General features: G+C 43.2%; 1 protein-coding gene across 2 annotated transcripts in view; it reads left to right on the forward strand.

Moving 5' to 3' along the window:
* The window catches only part of PHACTR1 (phosphatase and actin regulator 1), a 301,149-nt gene that overhangs the window by 161,737 nt on the left and 119,534 nt on the right, over positions 1 to 19,878 (forward strand). For both annotated transcript variants that reach the window (XM_055798198.1, XM_055798197.1), the window contains exon 2: positions 12,276 to 12,440. In XM_055798198.1, the coding sequence (XP_055654173.1) occupies positions 12,276 to 12,440 (165 nt within the window). The remainder of the gene's footprint in view (positions 1 to 12,275; positions 12,441 to 19,878) is intronic.

A 19,878-nucleotide genomic window follows, 5' to 3' on the forward strand; every position in this document is an offset into this window, starting at 1 on the left:
TCATCCGAGCCAAATACCATTTTCCCTGTGAACTCCACATGGTTGTGCTGCACATGGAAACCCATGAGCCTAAAAGCAAACAGGGAGGTGCTGTATTTCCAGTGAACCGATCCTTCTTTCTCCAATTCATCTCAAGCTGGCAGAACAGCCAGTTCACTAAGCAGCAAGACAGGCATCAGTTCACCAGTACCTTTTCTGGCATTGCATAGAGGCTCAAAAAAGACATTATTTGGTGGTATTTTTCTTTGGTGGTGATTTTATTGTTTTTCTTTCCCTCAGCCTTCTTTGACATTAGGGCCTTTTTGATAAATAATAGGGAAAAAATGAATAAAATTGCAAGACTGCGTGAAGATGGGTGGTAATTTTAGAATTCAGCTGCTCTGAGCTAGTATAGCTATTCCCTGTGTTTAGCAAACAAAGGAAGATGTTATTCAACTGCTGCATTCATCTATGTCAGGTTTTTGTGTTATTGCATTTGTTGTATACCAGGCTCCATTTTTATGTGTTTATGTGTAAGTAGCTGCAAACGTGTCTCTTTTGTTTCTTGTTTCCTCCCTTTGTAGCAAAATGCTTAGGAGATTTGTCATTCAGAGCACCATCATAAACTTTGTGACGCTTGAGGTATCCAGCCCGATGTCATGGTTCAGGCCAGTCTCTGACTTGCCAATTCAAATGAAGTGCTGTTTAAGAGATTTTTTTTTGAAAATCAGGTTTGCGTGGCAAAGACTCCAGTTGGAGGAATGTATGTGCAAGTTTGACATTTGACTTTACAGAACAGGATCTGTAAGACTTGCAGGGTGTTGTACTGATACTTTGCCCAAAGAAGATGGGTACTTAAAATTGAGAACACTGTTCCCCAGAAGTTATATGGGCAAATGCAATTTATATCACCAAAAATGTTCAGAAAGGCTTATGTTGTAGTTGCAGTGTTTTGGGTTTATTTTAGCTGCTCAGTAGCAGAATCTTGCTAACTTTGAGAGGAAAATTTCAGCATTTGGGGAAGTCACATTTCATCAGTTTGTTGCTCCCAGTGCCATCAGTGAAGGGGTGAAAAAAAGATTACTTTGTTTTAATTGTCAGAAGTGTCGGGTTTTGGTTAAGTTTTATCCTATTTCTGTACTGAGACGGAATCTCATGCAGATTCCTGTCAGGGTTACCTTTGTACCGTTGCAAAATGAACTTTACTGACAAGTTCATGATCAAGTGGCTCTGCATAGGCAACCCCCATGGTGCTGCCAGGGCGTTCCCCTCACGTTTGCAGCTCACATCATGCCCCTGGTTCCTCTCAAATGCCGCAGAAAGGGGTCGTTCCCATCAATACAGAGGTAAGCACTCATTAAGACCATGCTCTTATGTCTTCTCCACCAATTTCTTTTTCTGCAGGTCAATGTTAACATGCTGGAAAGGTCCCTTTTACAGCTTTGGCCTATAAAGTCCTCTGACATCAGTGAGGAGGCATGTTTTAGCATGCAACAGCATGTTTCAACCCCACATGAGAAGGACAACACATAATGCAGTTATCTTCCCTTGCTCCTCCTGCTCATCTCATGAATCGTGAGCAAAGAGCAGAGGGCTATATTTTTCCATCATTTGCAAAGTTCTGATAGCCTTGAGGACAAAATATATCCCTAATTCCCAAGATGGTCATCCAGTCACTAGATGGCTTGGGGAAGGTAATCCTACTCCTTGTGACCTTTACCGTTCACCTTGGTATGGTCAAGATTTCATTTGTTTCTCTCCGCTAACGTTATTTCCATACATAAAGCTGCTGGAACTATTTCAGTAGCTTTTTCAATGATCCTGTTTTCTCAGTTCCCCGTAGTATTTTTTCCCTTAGCTCTGATCTCAACTCTTTCTCATTTTCTGAGCTATTTCTGGCTGCTGGACTTGGAATTATTCATGAACTTGAAGCTACGTGCACAGATGCTTCCTTTGACTGTAATATTTCTTAGGTAGATATACCAATTTGATTACCTGATGGGCTCCATCTTTTTTTAAAGGCAGCAGCTTTTTTTAAAATCATAGGCTTTCCTCTAAATCTACTGAGCAAGAGCAATAGCCTGCAGAGCTCAGCAGCCATAAGACGCTTTAGAACTTAATGCTAAAAAAAGCAGGTGAAAAAAAGTGAAATCATAGCTAAGAAAACCACACCGAAATACTCCTTGTGTTTTAGCCAGCCACCCACCAAGCTTTATTCATGACTTTAAAGGAGTCATGGGTATTTTTCTCCCCTTTGAGTATTCATCTCTGAAACTCAAGCCTCTACCATAAGGGCCTAAACAGATATTTCACAACAGCCCAGGGTCTAAACTAACAATCATTTGAATCAACAGAAGAATTCCCGTTTCAGTGACAATCAGCGAAGACCATATGTAGCTGCACTTAGGTACTCTAAGCAGAAGTATTTAGTCCTTATTTTAAATTCCTGAACACGGGTACAGACTATCTCATTTCAGAGTCCAGTGAAGCCTTTTGCTAGGCTTTTACTGACTTTTTTTTTTTTTTTAACTCCTATTTATGCTCATTATAAATGTGCCATTTGGTACAATTACTCTTTTCCTCTTGGCCAACTTCCTATCGACTTCTTTAAAGACCAGAAATAGAAGTTCCTTTTTCCCAAGAGAAGCAATATAGAGTTTACAAGGGAATGGTTTGAACTTTCTAGCTCTTAAATGAGATACTTTGTTCCTATTCTGCCAGCCATTAAAGTAATTAAAAACTTCATTTTTTATCTTTATGATGATAGTGGTAAGATGGTTACTATTATGTTTAGAAAGTTTAATATTTGTAATGCCATTTCCTGAATAGGCTTGGTTTAATAAGAGGACATGCCCCTCAGATGTCTGAGTAGTCTAAAGCTATGCCTTCTAAAGCACACATTTTTAGTGAAATAAAATTATTGGATATTCGTAGTTATGAGAACTTCAAAAGATAAATATCAGAAGTTGCTCAGTCCACCAAAAAATCCATAAGAAATTAGAAGTTTTTAAAATATTTTTTCTGGGCTTTCTCAAACTAAACAGCCAGCCTTTAGCACTCGTGGTTGGTTTTTAGACAAGTTGGTGAACTTCCCCGATTCCCAGTGAGGGACTGGTACACAAGGTGCTTCTCAGTGTGAGCAGCTGTGTCTGCCTCTGTCCACATGGCAATTCGGAACATTATCACCCAGTAGCAGAGGGAACAAACCCATGGATACTTTTCTTGGATTACTTTTGTATTTTGCAGCTGAGTAGAATTTGCAGTTTAGGTTGGTATAAAAGATAAATCCAACCATGGAAATATAATTATTACTAGCTCCTTCAAGAAGACACTTAATTGCTAGCAAGTCAAAACAAAACATAGGAAAAAATATTATGTCCTATTTTTTTCATTGGGATAAATTTAGGAGTTGAAGGTACGTGGGCTTCAGTTCTGTTTTATCTTGTTGAATGTGTTGAAGGCTTGCCTGGAGGAAGACAGCTTCTGTGTTGTCCGTAGCTTTGGTTTTCAGAAAGAACTTGAGCTTGTTGGATGAAACTTAACTCTAGACTTGATGAGTTTGTTCAGATTGCTTAACCCAGGTGTCTGCACGTATCCATCCAGGACCCCTGAGCCATGGTGCCCGGTCCTGTCCACATGTGTCAGGGTTTAACCCCAGCCAGCAATTCAGCCCCACGCAGCCACTTGCTTGCTCCCCCACAGTGGAGTGGAGGAGAAAATCAAAAGAGTAAAAGTGAAAAAAACTCATGGGTTGAGATAAAGACAATTTAATAGGTAAAGCAAAAGCTGTGCACACGTGCAGGGCAAAGCAAGGAATTCACTCACCACTGCCCACGGGCAGGCAGGTGCTCAGCCATCCCCAGGGAAGCAGAGATCCATCACGCGTAACGGCTATTTGGGAAGGCAAATGCCATCACTCCGAACATCTCCCCATTCCTTCTTCTTCCCCAGCTTCATATGCTGAGCATGACCATGATGACATATGGTCTGGGGACATCCCTTTGCTCAGCTGGGGTCAGCTGTTCTGGCCTTGTCCCCTCCCAACACCTTGTGCCCCCCCAGCCCACCTGCTGGTGGGGTGAGGAGCAGAAAAGGCCTGGGCTCTGTAAGCCCTGCTCAGCAGTAACAGAAACAGTTTTCAGCACAAATCCAAAATGTAGCCCCATACTAGCTAGCTACTATGAAGATAATTAACTCCATCTCAGCCAAAACCAGCACAACGTGGAGGAGTTAGTGGTGTTGCCACTTGGTGGGTTGGTGCCCACTTGCAAGGTGATGGTCACAAACACCATTGCAACTGTTTTGCCAGGTAGCATTTTGTCGCACGTAATCTTCGAGCCTTGAATTGCAATAGCCCTGTAGGTATGACTCATGCTTCAGCTTTCTCCTCTGAATTGTTTGGTGTTGTGGATTTAATCTCCTTGTGGGCTTTTCAAAATAACTTTTAAGGAGGTTTAAAGAGTTGTATTTTTCTAATGCTATGTGCTAGGGGACACAGCTAGTTGCGAGTAGGCAGGTCAGTTCCATCTTACCAACGGTTTGTTTTCAGTTTCAGAAACTGAATGTGTTGAACGTGGGTTTTTTCTGGCTCCCAACATGTTTGTGCTTAGAGGCTGCTCCCTTCCAGCTTGTGCACAATGGGCTGGGGCTTTCCAAGAGCCTGTTTCTGTAATGGTAATTTAGAAAGGCTCAGGTTTGCTCCAATGAGGTTTTAGTATTGGCAGTGTGATGACAGTATGAGGAGGATGCCTTGGAGACAACGCCCTAGATGGGAAATTCTGCTTATAGCTGCCATTTACACCAGAACAGGAGGGTTTTATGGCATTTCTTCACAGGCTGAAACATGGATCCCTCTCTCTGGATGCCCAGCCAGCTCTGCTAACAGGGCTCCATCTACTCTCTCTTTCTGAGGCGAGGATCCAGGAGGCAGTGCCTCACCTCTGCCGGCTCCCTGCTCCTGCCTGGGATAAAATAGAATATCCCCTACCAAAAGTGAAAGACAGGGACAGGGAGAGGCAGTATCTTTACTCCCTGGCAGAACTGCACAGGATCAGGCTCTCAACAAATCACAGCTATGACCAGCAGCTTCTTCCAATCCATGAGTGAAGCAGAAAGAGGTTGTGGGTTATTTAACTCGGAGTAAAGCCCAGGAATTATCTTGGGAGAAGGGTGTTTGTGCTGACAGATGAGTGCCCTAACTGCCCGCAGCTGTGCTTCACTCATGCTTTCTTTCAGATGCAGTAGGTCTTGAATTCTTTAAAATAACACACTTTTAGTGGGACGGATTGGGAGTGCTCTCCCATCCATCATAGTATGAAGTGCCGTAGTGTTCCCAAGGAAAATGTGAGATGTAGGCTTGAGCTTTCTCAAGAGGATGAAAGTGACCCTCTGATTCTCCTGTCTCCCAGAGGAGTGCTCTACCTGCTCTAACAAAAAGGTCCTTGCATCTCATCCTACTTCCTCGGCTTTCTTAAAAGCATAAACTGTGCATCTCCTCCCTGCTTGCTGTTTAGGAAGAGTAAAATTTCCCTTCCTTTCAAGCTAAAGTTTCTTACTAGAGCAATTCCTGGTGCTTGAAGAATTGCCTTCCTGTAGAGCCAAGAAAAGCAGGATATCTGATTTGCTTCTGCTGGCCCTGCTTTTTCTCTTGCTTGGCTTTTGGTGGTGCTCTAAGTGGCTGCTCTGGGTCCTGTTTTGGAGCTGCTGAGTCTCCACATAGTGTGAGTGTGGTGTCCAGGACAGACCTGTGGCTTCTGCTCCAGTGTCCAGGCAGCTGCAGTACTGTTAATTGGATTTAGTCTCAAATCTGTATGCAATAAACCCTTAAGAGATGGAAAACCCAGTGAGTAATAAAAGGAATAAGGGATACACAGAATAGCTGATATCGGTGAAATCTAACAATCCTTATTCTCTATAATTGCAGGGTAGCTATTGATGACATAACGTGATGAAGTGCTTTTGTTGCAAGTAAAGATCTTGTGTACTGTGTTATAATACAGAAAATACTTGGTGTTTGGAGAGATTGCTTATCAATAAAGACATATTTAGAGTGCTGCATGCAGTGCAGCATAGTTTGCAGAGGTTAAAAAAATGGCTTTCATATTGCATTCAGCATGAATTATTAATGTTTTACGTCAAAATGTGGGGAAGTGGAAAGCAGGGTCCTAAAGGGATTGGACTTCCAAAGCTATTCTTTGCACTTCTGTTCTGACAAGAGAAATAAGTAGACTGAGAAAGAGGGATCGTAGCAGAGAGCAGAGCCGTACCACAGTCTGATACCCTGCTGAAACGGGCAAGGGTGAAGTGTGAGAGATTCAGTTTACAGATACAGTGCAAAGTGCTGCACCCCTAGGTTGCAGGAATAATTGGCAGGGGTTGGAAAATATAAGTGTTGCTTCGCAAGCAAAGCAGGGCTACTGACAGCCTCTTCATGGCTCATAAACCCACTACGCCAACCCAGTCAGTGCCGTTGCAAATGCGTACATCCAGCGGGAGCTGTTGTCAACCGAAGAGGTAATCATCCTCGTTTGGCAAGACTGCGTTTAGACTGCTGCATGCCATGCCTTGTCTTTCATTGGAAAACAGACCTTTGAGAAGTTGGGAAAAGTTTAAATGGGCAATTCAAATAGTAAAGGCAGGGCTGATGAAAATTAATTCCAGGTGCAAAGGGAAATTAAAGGGAAATAACTGAACAGATGATAATAGAAAAGCGGAAAATGAACCGTTTTCCTGAAAGAAAAACAATGTGGTTTTTTAATTGAAAGTGTTCCCATGCAGGTAAAGAGAAGACATGAGTGCTCAGCTAGTAAGTCGTTCAGGTTTCCTGTCATTTCAAAAAGATGCATGATGCATCTACATCTTGCATTGAACAAAGTTCATAGAATAAGGTCTGTGCAGTCTGAAGTGAAGGGCGCAGAGTTCAAAAGAAACCTTGCAACAGGAGTTTGTTGGAAACCAATCTGCAGAATAAAGACTGGTTAGACATGGATTGGGAATAAGGAGTATTATGTTGGGGGTTTTTTTAATTTGTATAAAATTATTGTCATTAAATAGCACATTTAGTTAATTGCATCCTTAGGGCCAAGGTAATTTTCAGCTTGTTAGTACAGATTTGTGCAAATACACAGAAAGCAGGATGTAGCCATTGCTGTTTCCGAGGAAGGCTTAGATCTAACTTTGCGAAGTAAACTGCCCGTGTCTGATTATGAGTGTGGGGTGTTAAGAAATGGTCTGAGAGAAAACCCAGTGCGGTTACGGGTGAGGAAGGTCGTGGTAAAGATCATGGATGGGATGGGTGGGATTCAGCCTTCAGCAGTGAAATTGCTGTGTACCTGGATGTGGTGGTTTTGTCTAGAGTGGAAGCTGGGTGTATTATGTATCAGCAACATTAATAGATGCTGTGATTCCCAGACAGGCATGGGAATGACAAAACTGGTCGTCGTTCTCCAGGAAAACTTCCTAAGTTTTGTGGTCTTGGGGAGAGCCTTTGATCTGCCTGCTACACTGCTGAAATCCAAAAAGCAGGTGACCCCTATTGTCATCTCTTAGTGGACCTTGGGAAATCAGCACCTAAGGCAGGATGTGTGGAGCTGATCAGCACAAACACGGCAGGTCCGAGATGGCCTGGCCCCTTTTTTCTTGGACTGGTACATCAACTGTTTTGAAGAACTGCTTTTCGAACTGCGCTTCCTCAGCTTGTCAATTTTGTTCAGGTCTGGTGTCCATGCAGTACATTACAGCCCACAAACTTCAAAGCGATTTCGACCAAAAATGCCCTCAAATGCAGGATTAGCTTCAAAATGAAAAAAAAAAAAAAAAAAAAACAAACCAAAAAACAAAACATAAATGGGAGTGGGTTGTGAGAGAAGAAATTAACTTTTAGACCTTCTAGTGTTTGAAGTCTTTGTAGCATATTTCAATCATGTTTGTAAAATTTCTTTTACGTTACTTAGATGCAAAATAATTGTATTTGTGGTGCTTTTTCCTCATTAAAGCCACAAGTCTGGCTTAAGTGCTTCAGTTTATATGAACTTCAGATGTCTTAGGGACTACAGTAAAATCTTGAGAGCTCTCTCACAGCCAAACAGCCCACGAAAAGCTCTCAGGTTTAGTTTCCCAGTTGTTATTCTGGGATGACAGCTCGGACAGAAGAAAGTGGGAGGGGAGTGCATCACCCTCTTGCCCTAAGTGCAGGTCCCAGCACCAATCTGTCTTGGCAAGATCTCTCAGGTCTTGGAAAAAAAGTCAGAGTAAGTTCTGAGAAGCACCGACTATCAGCAGCAACTGCGACCTTTAAACATCACATTTGCAGCACCGTCCTCAGGATGAGACCTCAGCAATGTCACTACAGGCACCAATGCACGTGGCAGTTCCCTGTCCCAGTTCAGCAGACTGATCAAGCTGGGGACTGCTGGGATCGCTTGCCTCTTTAAAGGCCAAAAATAAATAATAATTAAAAAAAAAAAAAAAAAGCGCAAGGCCTGGGTTGGTTTCCATTCGTGCAAGTACCACCTTTTTTGGGAACAGCAAGCATGCGAAAGCAGCCTACGGAGCCTGCTGTCAGCAGTGGGTGTCACAGCCCACAGCCAGTCGATAGTCATTAGGAGTCAAAAAGGCAGAGAAACACGGCCAGCTCCAGCAAAAGATGCTGCAGCAAAGAAGAGCGCAGAAATCTGGCGTTTACTTCTCGCATTGTGGTCTGCTTTTATTCTCGTTGTATTAAAACTGTCATGGCTTTATGCTAATGTGCTTCATTCCTAGCCAGTGATTATTATGCTTTGAATTAGCAGTGCTCTTGAGAGTATTTGTCATGAAAAAAAATGAGGTGGTCCTTCCGAGAAATAGAAGCGAGAGGGAAAAAGAGCTGTTACTTGCATTAGCTCGGAGCTGTGTGTGTTTGGAGAGGATGAAGGAGAAGGGCCACATTCATGGCTGATGGAGAGCACAGCAGGACTCCTGGGGCACAGATGCAAGTGAGAGATGATACTGAAATTCAGGGAAGAGCAGTGAAAATATGGAAACAGTTTTGACACTGTTTGGCTTTAAATGATGAACCCGCCCTTTGGGTAAATTCCTTTTGACTCCAGTGTTGGTTTTGCCTGACTGTGAATCCATACTTGTTTACCCTGAATGGGAAAAGCTTCCCAGGGGCAGTGAGAGCACAGCTGGTGTGGGACAGAGGGGACGTATGTTATGAAAGGAGAGAATCTTTAAGGGATGTCAGTTCTCCAGGGAATGGCCTCAGCAGTACCAGCTGAGAGTGGTACCAGCTCTCAGAGAGTTGTTGCAACTCAGATTTAGTAACTGAGGCACCTGGGTAGCAGAAACGGTGGCTCAGTGATGGGGAAAAGGAGACAGGGTGAGCAGCAAGAGGAATTTCATTACGTTTCAGCTGTGGGTTTGTGCAGCAGGAAGCCTAATCCAGCAGCTGTGGTGTGTCATTCCCAGTTTGCTCAATGGGCCGCTTCTACGCCTTGTATCCGCCGAGTAAGGCAGCAAAGGCAATACCAGCCCATTACTTTTAGCACCATTTCTAAAAAATCACAGCAGTGGAACACAGTGTGATCTTATGTGCTTTAACTAGAAGCATCCTTAAAAAATAAAATAAAATACAGGAAGGGGAAAAGGCATGATCCTTTTGGATCTGCATCTAGAGGGAGGTGGTCTGTACCCTGTGCTGGTCTTCAAAGCCCAGCAGGTTCTGGTGAAATCAGAAAGTACACGGAAATTTCTGATTTCCTCTTCTTTTTACCCTCCTGGTTTGTTCAGCATAACCAAGCAGTTTCCAGCCTGGATGCAGCATGTCCCAGCCCCTGTACAGGGCAGAGCCTTGTGATGGCTTCTCTGGGTAAGAAAGCATTTCTGGAGGCACTTGGGCACAAAGAGCTGGAACAGAATGAAAGGCTTTGGCCGGATTACCTTTTTTTTCCTTTGCTTTAAATGGAAAGATGATGTTCTCAGGAATGTCTGTCTTTCTGTTACCCCAAAGAATAAGTGTTTTTAACCATTTCCACTGAAACAGTTGGGCGCTCTGTATCTTGCTGGCTACCTTTTTTCCCCCCAGACAGTTACAGGGAACTGTGTCTGGCAGGGATATTTTACAGGAAAAAGGATTGGGATTGGGTTGCCAATGTTCAAAATGAACAAAAAAACCCCGCAATAACAAAATAACCAACCTTCTTGCAAGAAACCTGAAGGGCTCAAATAGTATTTCATTTTGGAGTTCTGATAATAAACCTCCTTTGTGTTAGAAGCGCGTTTCTGGCTGTTCCCATGAAAACTGACTTATGTTTGGCACACTTACAGCCTTGGAAAAATTTCCATTGAGACACGTAAGAATTTGCCAGCCAAAATCTCTGGATATTCTGTCAGCGTGGAGTGGATGTGCTCATCCCTTCAGAGCAATGTTCTTGCTAAGGTTCCTGAGCCCATGCTGATGGCTGAGGTTAATACTTAATATACTAGAGGTGAAATAGAAACATGGGGCTGCTGTGTCCAGAGCAGGAGAGGTGGCAATCTGTGTCCTGTCGTTATGAATCCAGACGGTGTGTGTGCAAACCGCTCAAATCAGTTTTACTGGCAGCGTCGCATTACAACGCAAGTCTGGGAAACGGTACCCCTTAAAAAAAAAGACAAACCAAAACCAAACACCTACAACCTTAAAAAAAAAAAAAAAGGGGGACACAACCCCTGCTCCTGTATGCTGACTGAGTTACGCAGATGCTTTTTTTTAGGGAGAGAGAGTGCATGCTTCAGCCCAGGGTTGGGAGAGCTTATTGCAGCCCTGGCAGCTGTAGCATGGAGAGACCCTTTGTCCTGGGCTACTGGTACCCTCCCCCTGTTGGTGTTTTCCTTCGTGGTCCTGGCTTTCCTCTGTCTCTAATCACAGGGATGTCATTTCTCAAAACTATCAGCATACATTTTCCCAGAAAATGCGAGGGGGGGACCTTGCAATGTAACTGTGCCAAGTGGCTGCCCCCAGAATTCTCTTGCCGTCATTGGGGAGGAAGGGTAGTCTAAATTCTTCAGATTTTTTTGTAGGTATTGAGACTATTATGATGCATCATAGTGTAAAAGTTGCAGAAAACTGATTTTTTTCACAACAGAAGCTCAGTGAAAACCCATAACCATCCCCCAGAAGGAACTCAGCCCTAAGTGTGGACTCTTAAAATTCCCAAAATCCCTGTGTTAAAAGCCAAGTATAAGAATTGGAGGGGAATGAGCCAGCAGAAAAACAGGACTAGACTTGAGCCCCCCACTGCAAGAGGGATGTTGAGGTGCTGGAGCATGTCCAGAGCCGGGCAGGGGGCTGGGGCACAAGGCTGGTGGGGGGATGCTGGGGGTGTTGAGCCTGGAGATGAGGGGGCTCAAGGGGGGCCCTGATGGCTCCCTACAGCTGCCTGATGGGGGGATGTAGGCTGGGGGAGGGGGGGGGGGGGATGCGTCTCCTCTCTGAAGTAACAAACGACAGGACAAGAGAAAATGGCCTCAAGTTGTGCCAGGGGAGGTTTAGATTGGATATTAGGAAAAATTCCTTCGCCAAAAGGGCTGTCAAGCTCTGGAACAGGCTGATGGGGAGGTATTTAAAAGATGTGTACATGTGGCACTTAGGGACATGGTTTATGGGTGGACTTGGCAGTGCTGGGTTAATGGTTGGAGTCGATGATCTAAAAGGTCTTTTCCAGCCTAAACGATTCTATGAATCTATCCATTTTTAGCACCCTGTCACTAGAGAGTTCCTAATGCAGCCCCTTTTGTAACCCAGGCAGTTTTAATGGACACTGTAATGATACCAGAGGGTTATTATTTATCAGAGTTCTTGCTCTTGATAAATTCTAGTTCATGGAAATGTCTCTTTCCATTGGGCGGAAAAAAAAAAATAATAAAGACTTGCAGTGTTTCTTTTAAGCAGTATTGCATCATTTTTTTGGAGCTTTCTGTTCTCCAGTCTCCATCGCAGTTCCCCAGGAAGGGCTGGCGGATGGGCTGCCACCTGTCTAGAGCGATGCAGAACAATTTGTTAAAGATTATAGCTTTGCTATTGTAGTAGTCCACATTCCTGTTGAATCTGATTGTTAATACTGGTCTTTACAGTAGATTATGGATTCCACAGAAAGGAAAGAAAATAGCATCAAAATAATGAGGACTACAGTTTTCCCCCTTTTTTACTCTTTGCTGTAACCATGGAAAATTTTGACCATCTGTGTGGTTCTCTGGTAATTTATTAAAGCATTTATTTCACTTCTCCCCCCCCCCCCTCTTTTTTTCTTTTTTTTTTTCTCCTTGTTGAACTACAGCTGAGGAAGTGGAAAGACTGGCTGCAATGCGTTCAGATTCTCTAGTACCTGGGACTCACACGCCTCCAATCAGAAGAAGAAGCAAATTTGCCACTCTTGGAAGGCTTTTTAAGCCATGGAAATGGAGGAAGAAGAAGAGTGAAAAATTTAAGCACACTTCAGCAGGTAAGAGTCACAGTTGGATTGGTTTGTTTATCTGGAACTGTTTGCTCAACCAAGCTAAAAACTTGTAATGCAGCCCCAATTTATACATGTCTTTAAGGTTGTTGAAGCTTGGCTTGGAGAGGTTGCTGAGATTCAAAGAGATGTTTAGCTTTATTACCAGCTTTTTCTTATTAAAAAAAACCCCAGAACAACATGTTGGGTGCGCTACAATTAAAGCAGCAGCTCACTGAAGCTGTATATTCAGCTTCTGCAGCTAGAGCTGGAGGGTAACCCAGAAGAAATCTTGTTACAGTGATTTAGCAGATTATGGCTAAAGGAAACGGCAGTATGAAAGGACAGCACTCGTGGAGGATTTAGCCACATTCAAACCTCTGTAAGTGCTAACAGAGGAGCGAGAAAAACACATGACAAAGGAGTTGACATTGTGTTGAGTAACTTGCGTAACCATAAATTATTTGTTCCATTGGGCAGGAAAGATGTGTCACTCGTTTTCTGAGAAAAACAAATCTCTCCTTCTACCACACCCCTCCTTCTGCCATCGCTTTCTAACAGTTCTGGTTTAAGGCTCTTCTTAATTAAAAAATAAGTATGGAAAACTGCAAAAACTTAGTTTTATATTGTAAAGTGGTCTGAGCAAGGATCCCAGATCCAGGCACTGATGCACATGGTGCAAGTTTGTACCTGGCATGTTTGTTTTCAGGCTTTTTGATCTGTTTAGAAGGTTTCTTTTCTTCGTTCTTCCATGATGACTAATAATTACTACATGTGGTTTTGCAAGTCTTGAGCCTGGACTGTCTGTGAGAAAAGAATTGTCTTCTGATTTCTTATTGTTCTCACTAGAACTAGAAAGAAAGCAGTGAGGATCTTGCTCCTCAAAGTGCCAGAAGAGGCTTGAATAACAGCCCAGTTGCTCTGTGACCTGTTTATTGCACAGTGGAAGCTTTCAGGCAGGACTTGACTGTACCTTCTGGCACCTAGAAGCCTGTACTCCTGAAAATGGTCCATAATTGCACAAGAAGTCTCATTTAGCTAAGTGTGAATTCTTGCGTGAGGTTAAATGCAGAAAAAGGGGTTTCAGGGTTCATACCTGAAGGTGCTTTTTACTGCGTGTTGTTTAAGCTGGTCTCTTAATTTGTCAGGCAAATGCTAATGAATTGGAATAGATGGCTGTATTACTCTGAGTGATGATCATATTTTTTGACTTGACGGCTGAGAAGCTATTGTCACCAAAAATGGCACGTTTCTGAAAAAAAAAAAAAAAAATAAAAAAAGGCTATGGCACTAACCATAGTGCAGTGTAGCAGGATTTCTATGAAAACTGTGTGGCTCTTAGAGATGCATGGATGCTGTGGTGACAACTACTTTGAAGCTAATTCCAGCATGCTGGTTAGTAGGTTACAACTAGGAGGATAACCATGGCAGTTTAGGAGGTACTATGAGTTGCCAGCCCACCTAGTATGTATCTGTATGGTTTATCCAGTCTCTAGCAGGTCGGGCTGAGCTGCGTACTGGCTGTGGTTAGACTGATGAGTTTGAAGCTGGCTTAAATACACCTACATAGTCTGCTCAGGGGATTACAAGAAGTGTTACATTGATTTGCCTCATTTACCAAAACATTTGGAAAGTAGACAGTGTTTGAAACCAGAGTAAAGACATGTATTTCCCCTTCTCAGAGAAATAGGAAGCTTTACCAGACATGCCAGCACATCTCCTCCCCTGGTAAGAGGGACTTCAGTGTCTGAAAAACCAATTTAAAAGCTGGGTCTCCAGGTTGCAGGAATGTTTGCCGATTGCAGTACTGGGTTTGATCTCAGTTGAATCCAAAACCTTTCTTTTTTAAAAAAAATTCATTTCTAGTAAGCTAACAGTATCCTGCAGCTGCTGTACAAAATTGGTATTCCTGTCAGCTCCCCTGCTACTAACTGCAGCAAAATTGACAAGGATGTCATATTTGCTGAGCACCCTGCAGGAGGTGGGGGGGAGGGATTTACTTCTGGACTGTATGAGAGCTGAGGACCCAACCGATCATCATCCTCAACCCTGGGGAACTGGGAATCCACCAGGATCCTACCAGACTCCCCTTGGCAATTCAGCAGCATTGGTTGAACCTAGGATGTGTAATAGAAAAGATTTTACACACAGAAAACTAGCATTTTTCTGCCAACATTTCCATGACCTCTCATCTAATACTTCTGATCTCACTGAGAAAATATGTTTAATTTTTATAATAAATCAAAGGACAAGCTTGCGACATGGCATAATGAGAGCCAGCATGAAACTTTGTAATACAGGCTTATTTTCTTCTAGTGCACTGATAAATGTGACGCCTGGAAAAAAATTTTCCCATTAGTGTCCTACAGGCATGCACCCAAGGTTTCCCACCTGCATAGAACATCAGTAATTATCAAAAAATAAATACTAATACAAGTATTTTATTGGGCTCTTTTTTGCTGCAACAATAGATTCCATTATTTTTGAATGTCAAAAGTGGTAAGGGTCGAAACACATGACCTTATCTGTTGAAACTTCCTTTTAAATTAATGGGAGTTTTCTCTGGGAGAGGACTAGAAGAAAGAGTCAGTCAGGCTGATATTTAACATCGAAAGGTTGCCTTTTTCTTGAGATTGCCAAGGGCTAGCATTTTGTATCCATATCTTTATCAGACTAAAAGCTCTGATTATTTTTTCAGAGATGAATGCTTTAAAATACAGTGCAGTGGGCAAAGTTTAGATACTAGGAAAAGTTATTTTCTGACACCTGATAATTGCATAAGATGAGATAGAGAATCCGTAATTTGATTGATGGAGGACCTTAATGTTATGCTTATTATATAGGGTTCCTTTCAGCACATCAATACTCACATCGTGATGTCTGAGCCTAACAAGTCCCCCATCCTCCATCTTCATTATTGCATTGTCACCAGCAAGCAGAACGTTGGGAGGATGCGTGTTTCATATACCCTGTGTGTTTATAGGGTACATTGGGTCTGTAGCGACTACGCAGAAAGGTCCAAAATCTGACATTGCCTTGGGGCTGACTTAGTCTTGAAGGTGAAAGTCGTGGGTTTTGATGCAGGTGTTTAACGCCTTTACCTTGCAGCTGGTCTGTCTGTGAGCATCATCATTAGGTATTTTGTAGAGCAGCCAGAGCAGGTAGAAAAGATCATGCCATGGGGTGGTCTGTTGTTGCAGATGGTAAGCGCCAGGTGAGCCCACATCTGGGGTTTCATTCGAGTGACCTCATCTGCTGGAAGGTGGAATATTAAGGAGGTTGTTGAGGACGTGCACCATGAGTGACAGATGGGCTCCATCTATGGACACACTCAATCTCAGAGCAAATGGGAAGGGAGATTATACTTGTGAGGGGAGCCAGAGCACTGCAGCAGGGCCAGAAGCAAGTTAATTCTCACACTAATCCTCCTCTTGGACAGAAGTGAAGCTCCCCCCAGCACAGAGTGGTTTTCAGCGTCAGGATTGCAATTCATTTTACCGCAGAAGGTCCTAATGAAAATTCTTTGATGGATGCTAAAACTCCCACAGTACAATACAAATGCTCCTGATAGTGAAGTTTTATATACAGGGAGTTAGACAAAGAAATTAAACTCAGCCAGGCTCATGCTATAGTCAGAAGTATGAAGTGTTCTTTTTGACTCCCCTAAAATTTCATCTTGCACAAAAAGTGTGGAAACCTTTATTACCGTGGAGGGCTGAGAGCTCCTCACAGCAATGAGCAGTATGATAAAACTGACAACTCTAGCTTTGGGAGCACAGGCAAACTTCAAAATAGCAAGATTATATCAGTTGATGGGACAGTTTCTTATAACTGATAAGGAGCAGTCTCGCTCGTGGCAGAAGAAGCCAGGAAGGAACTGTGAATTTTCTTTGCCCAAGCACATGTCCTTGGCTGGATGCAACTGGGATGCCTCCAGGAGGCTGAACAAGGTTTTCAAAGCCACCCCAGGCTCTCTGGGAATCAACAAAGCAGATAGCAGGAGAGAAAGCTGAGCGTCTCCTCAGCCAGACCTTTGTTATTGTTTTTAATACCTTGATCTTGTTCTGCTCGCCTTGATGGGAGTTTGAAAACAGTTCCTGGGTGTGCTGCTGTTTTATTGCAGTGCTGTACACGTGCTGGGGAAATGTCCTTTCCTGGTGATGTTTTGAAGAGTGAAGTGCTTCTGAAATAAAGAAGCCAGAGGGAAGATAGGTTCTGGGCTTACTTGAAATATTATTCAAGTTTTCAATCGCTGTATTCATCAAGAGCCAACTGCTCACTACCTTTCAGAAAAAAAAAAATAGCATTTTGGCTGCTTGCAGGAGTCTGAATAGGGAAAAATGTCTTGTTTTGCCATTTCACATTTCTGGTGGCCTTCATTTTATAGAACTGGTGTGTGCCTCTTCCCCCGTCCTTGCCTCCATGAGTTGCAGTGCTCGGGCAGAGGGGAGGGGGAAACATGTAATTTGTACTTAGAGGAAACTGGTTGGGTTGAGAAGAGGAAAGCAGGAGATGGTGAGGAGAAGTTGAGGGGTGTGGAGAAAGCTCAGCTGTAAGGAGGAGAGGCAAGGGATTCAGTATCATGTGGGTGGGGGACATGGGCACCCTGTAGAGCGAGCAGAGAAGGTCCTATGTCAGAAGGAAGCTCCACAGCAGCCTGTGGCCAAGCAGGCAGTTTTCTGAGACAGTAATACTAAAGAGAGAAAAGGCAAACTGTCAGACTCAGCCTTTCCTCCTAGGTACTTTGAAACCTCCCTTCATTCACGTCCCAGATCCCACTCCTAGAAATACTTACAACTTCTTCACTGGGCAGTGAGGATGGGTCAGCCCTCTGGGTGCCACAGCTCCTGGCCCCAAAACCTGTGGATGAGCCAGCGAGCCGTGTCCTCTTCTGTGGCCAAAGACAGCTGTGACAGGGACTCCCTAGCCTTGTGCTTGGGGTGCCCTCTTGAGAAGAGGGAAGACTCACTCCTGCTTCGTTTAAAGCTTTGTTTGCTTAGTGTAAAAATGTAGAAGTTGGTGTTCAGGAACCCGTCTCAAGGTGTAGGACTGGGGAGCCTGCAGGGATGAAGACTGGGGCTGAACAAAGCAGACCAGGATAACAGAAGAGCCAAGAGATAAATTGCAGAGTCGGGCATCACCAGCTGGGTAGGGAAAGGCTGGGCTGAGGGACCAGGACTTTCAGAGCAGGTTTGTGGGTTGACCTGCTGCCTAGGACACGTGAGACTCTTAACAGTTGTCTCTACAGATGATAGCAGTCTTCTCTTGTTAGCAGTTATTAAACTGGACTAGATGAGGTCTGCACGCTGGGTAGGGAAGCCCAGTTGTGTAGACAGTGCCACGACAGGGAGCATCTGGGTTTGCATTTTAGGGAAGGTGTACATGCATTTACTTTCACTCTCATTCAGGCCATTTAAAGAAAATCAAGCGTACCAAACCAAAATCCACTCGTGCAACCTTTAGCTGCCCCACTCCCAGAATCTGCGTTGAAACAGCCACTCAGTGTATGCTCAGATGCTATTCTTTTCCATGCTAAGCCTTGGTGCTTTGTTTTTTCTAACTGGAATTTTTAAAAATGTGCTCTATAAAACTTCATATGTCAATGTGTTTATATAAGTTGAGTCTCCCAGTCAGCAGAGGGATTTGTTTAAATTTGGCAACACTTAGAGGCAAGGACTTTCAATGTTTCTGATGAATAACAAGAAGAAAACAAAATGTGGCAAATCTGTGCAATTAGAGGAACTGCATAAACCCTATCCAGATCATTTTTTATTTCTAACTGCAGTAGGTAAATATTTTGAACTTTGCTTTCCAGAGTATTCCATTCAGTAGAAATTCAGTAACATGTTGCCAGTGCTGCTCTTCAACCTTCCTACTCCCTTCTGGTTTGACAGGGATGGCCTCTTGTGTTTTCTTATGTAAAACTCTCAGGCTGTTAAAGCAGTTGTGCCAAAAAAAAAAAAAAAAATTATTTGGGCAAGACCTTTGCCTGGGGAGGCAAAGAAGCACAACCTGCAAACGTTCCTGCCCTTGCCTCTGCCTCTGCTTCTGGGGAGGTGGTCTGGGATGGAGAGGTTGGGGGTGTTTTCTCCAAGTGCCTACCAGGTTATTGAAATCTGCCCACAAAGGTCCTAGGTTTAGCCTGTACTTTGAAAGCAGTGGTTTTGTTTGGGTCGTTGGCTAACGAGGATAACAACTGTGTTTCAAAGCACTTGATGATCCCGTTCTGTTCTCCAGATTTTTATTTAGTAACTACTGTGATCCCATGTTGAAGGTATTAGTATTTCAGTTAGAATTCCTCTTATACTTTGAGGCCAGACTATCTCTAGGTTTAGGAGTGGAGAACGGAGGTAATTACAGTTTTTCTTCCTTCACGCTGTTATTCTGACAACTTGGAAATGTGATTCTGGGTTGGCATTGAGCACAAGAGCAGGGTCTCCCCTTCAGCATAGCTGGGTCTGAAGTTACCCTGAAGCCTGAAATACCCTAAAAATCCTGTTCTATCTGTGATGAAGCCTGTTACTAAGACTGGAAAACCCCCAACAGCCCTTTCAAAGTGGGAGAGCGAGCAGGCCATCTGGATGCTGGTCCCAACCAGGTAGGTTTGCTGTGCTGGAGCAGCTCACAGAGCACCAACACGTTGCCAAAAATCGCTGATCTTTTCCAAGATTTGGGGAGAAGAGAAAGAAACAGCTCTGATGTAAAACTTAGTCCGGGCTTCCAAAAAGGAGCTCCCATTTTGTTAAAACCCAACACCGAAGCCACTTTTCAGTGTTAATAAGTGCTTCTTCATTAACTGTTTCATGGGTTTTTTTGAGGAAAGTACAAATTCTCGTGCTCTGAAGAGAAGTGCCACTTTGCAGGGTCTTGGGCTCTTCACAAATGCACTTTGACTGAAGCAAATATTTTTATCTGAAGGAAATTCCAGAAAATAAGCATATTTTCTAGATGAATGTCAGAACAGTTTTTATTTGAATTTACATTTCTCTTTCAAATTTCAACTGGATATTAACAAGTATAGCTAAAAATTTGAATTTGAAATATAAAGTGATGTGGCAGACAGGAAAACTTTTGTATTTTAGGTCAGCTGAAATAGTACACTGCTTGAGCTCAAGGACTGAATAAAAAATTAAAACGCATTTTCAGTTTTATTTTTCACATTGATCCAAAATTACACACTTGATGTATTCTTAATTTTGAAAGTAAAAAAAATATATATTCTAGGTCTAAATGCAGATTGCCCATGGCTTCTCTTCTCTCTCTCGCACTAGCGTTTTCTTAGTGTCTTTTGAGAATCTGGCCAGAAGTTGAACCAGATTTCATGCAAAACTTTAGGCAACTTGTCGAAAATTTGACCTTTTGCCTTTCCACAGAGGGAGCAAAACTAGCCTGTGTATCTGCTTACTGCTGTGGAACCAAAGATCCAGAGAGATTTTTTTAAAGCCAG

The sequence above is a fragment of the Falco peregrinus genome, chromosome 3, assembly GCF_023634155.1.
Source record: "Falco peregrinus isolate bFalPer1 chromosome 3, bFalPer1.pri, whole genome shotgun sequence".
NCBI classification, from domain to species: domain Eukaryota; kingdom Metazoa; phylum Chordata; class Aves; order Falconiformes; family Falconidae; genus Falco; species Falco peregrinus.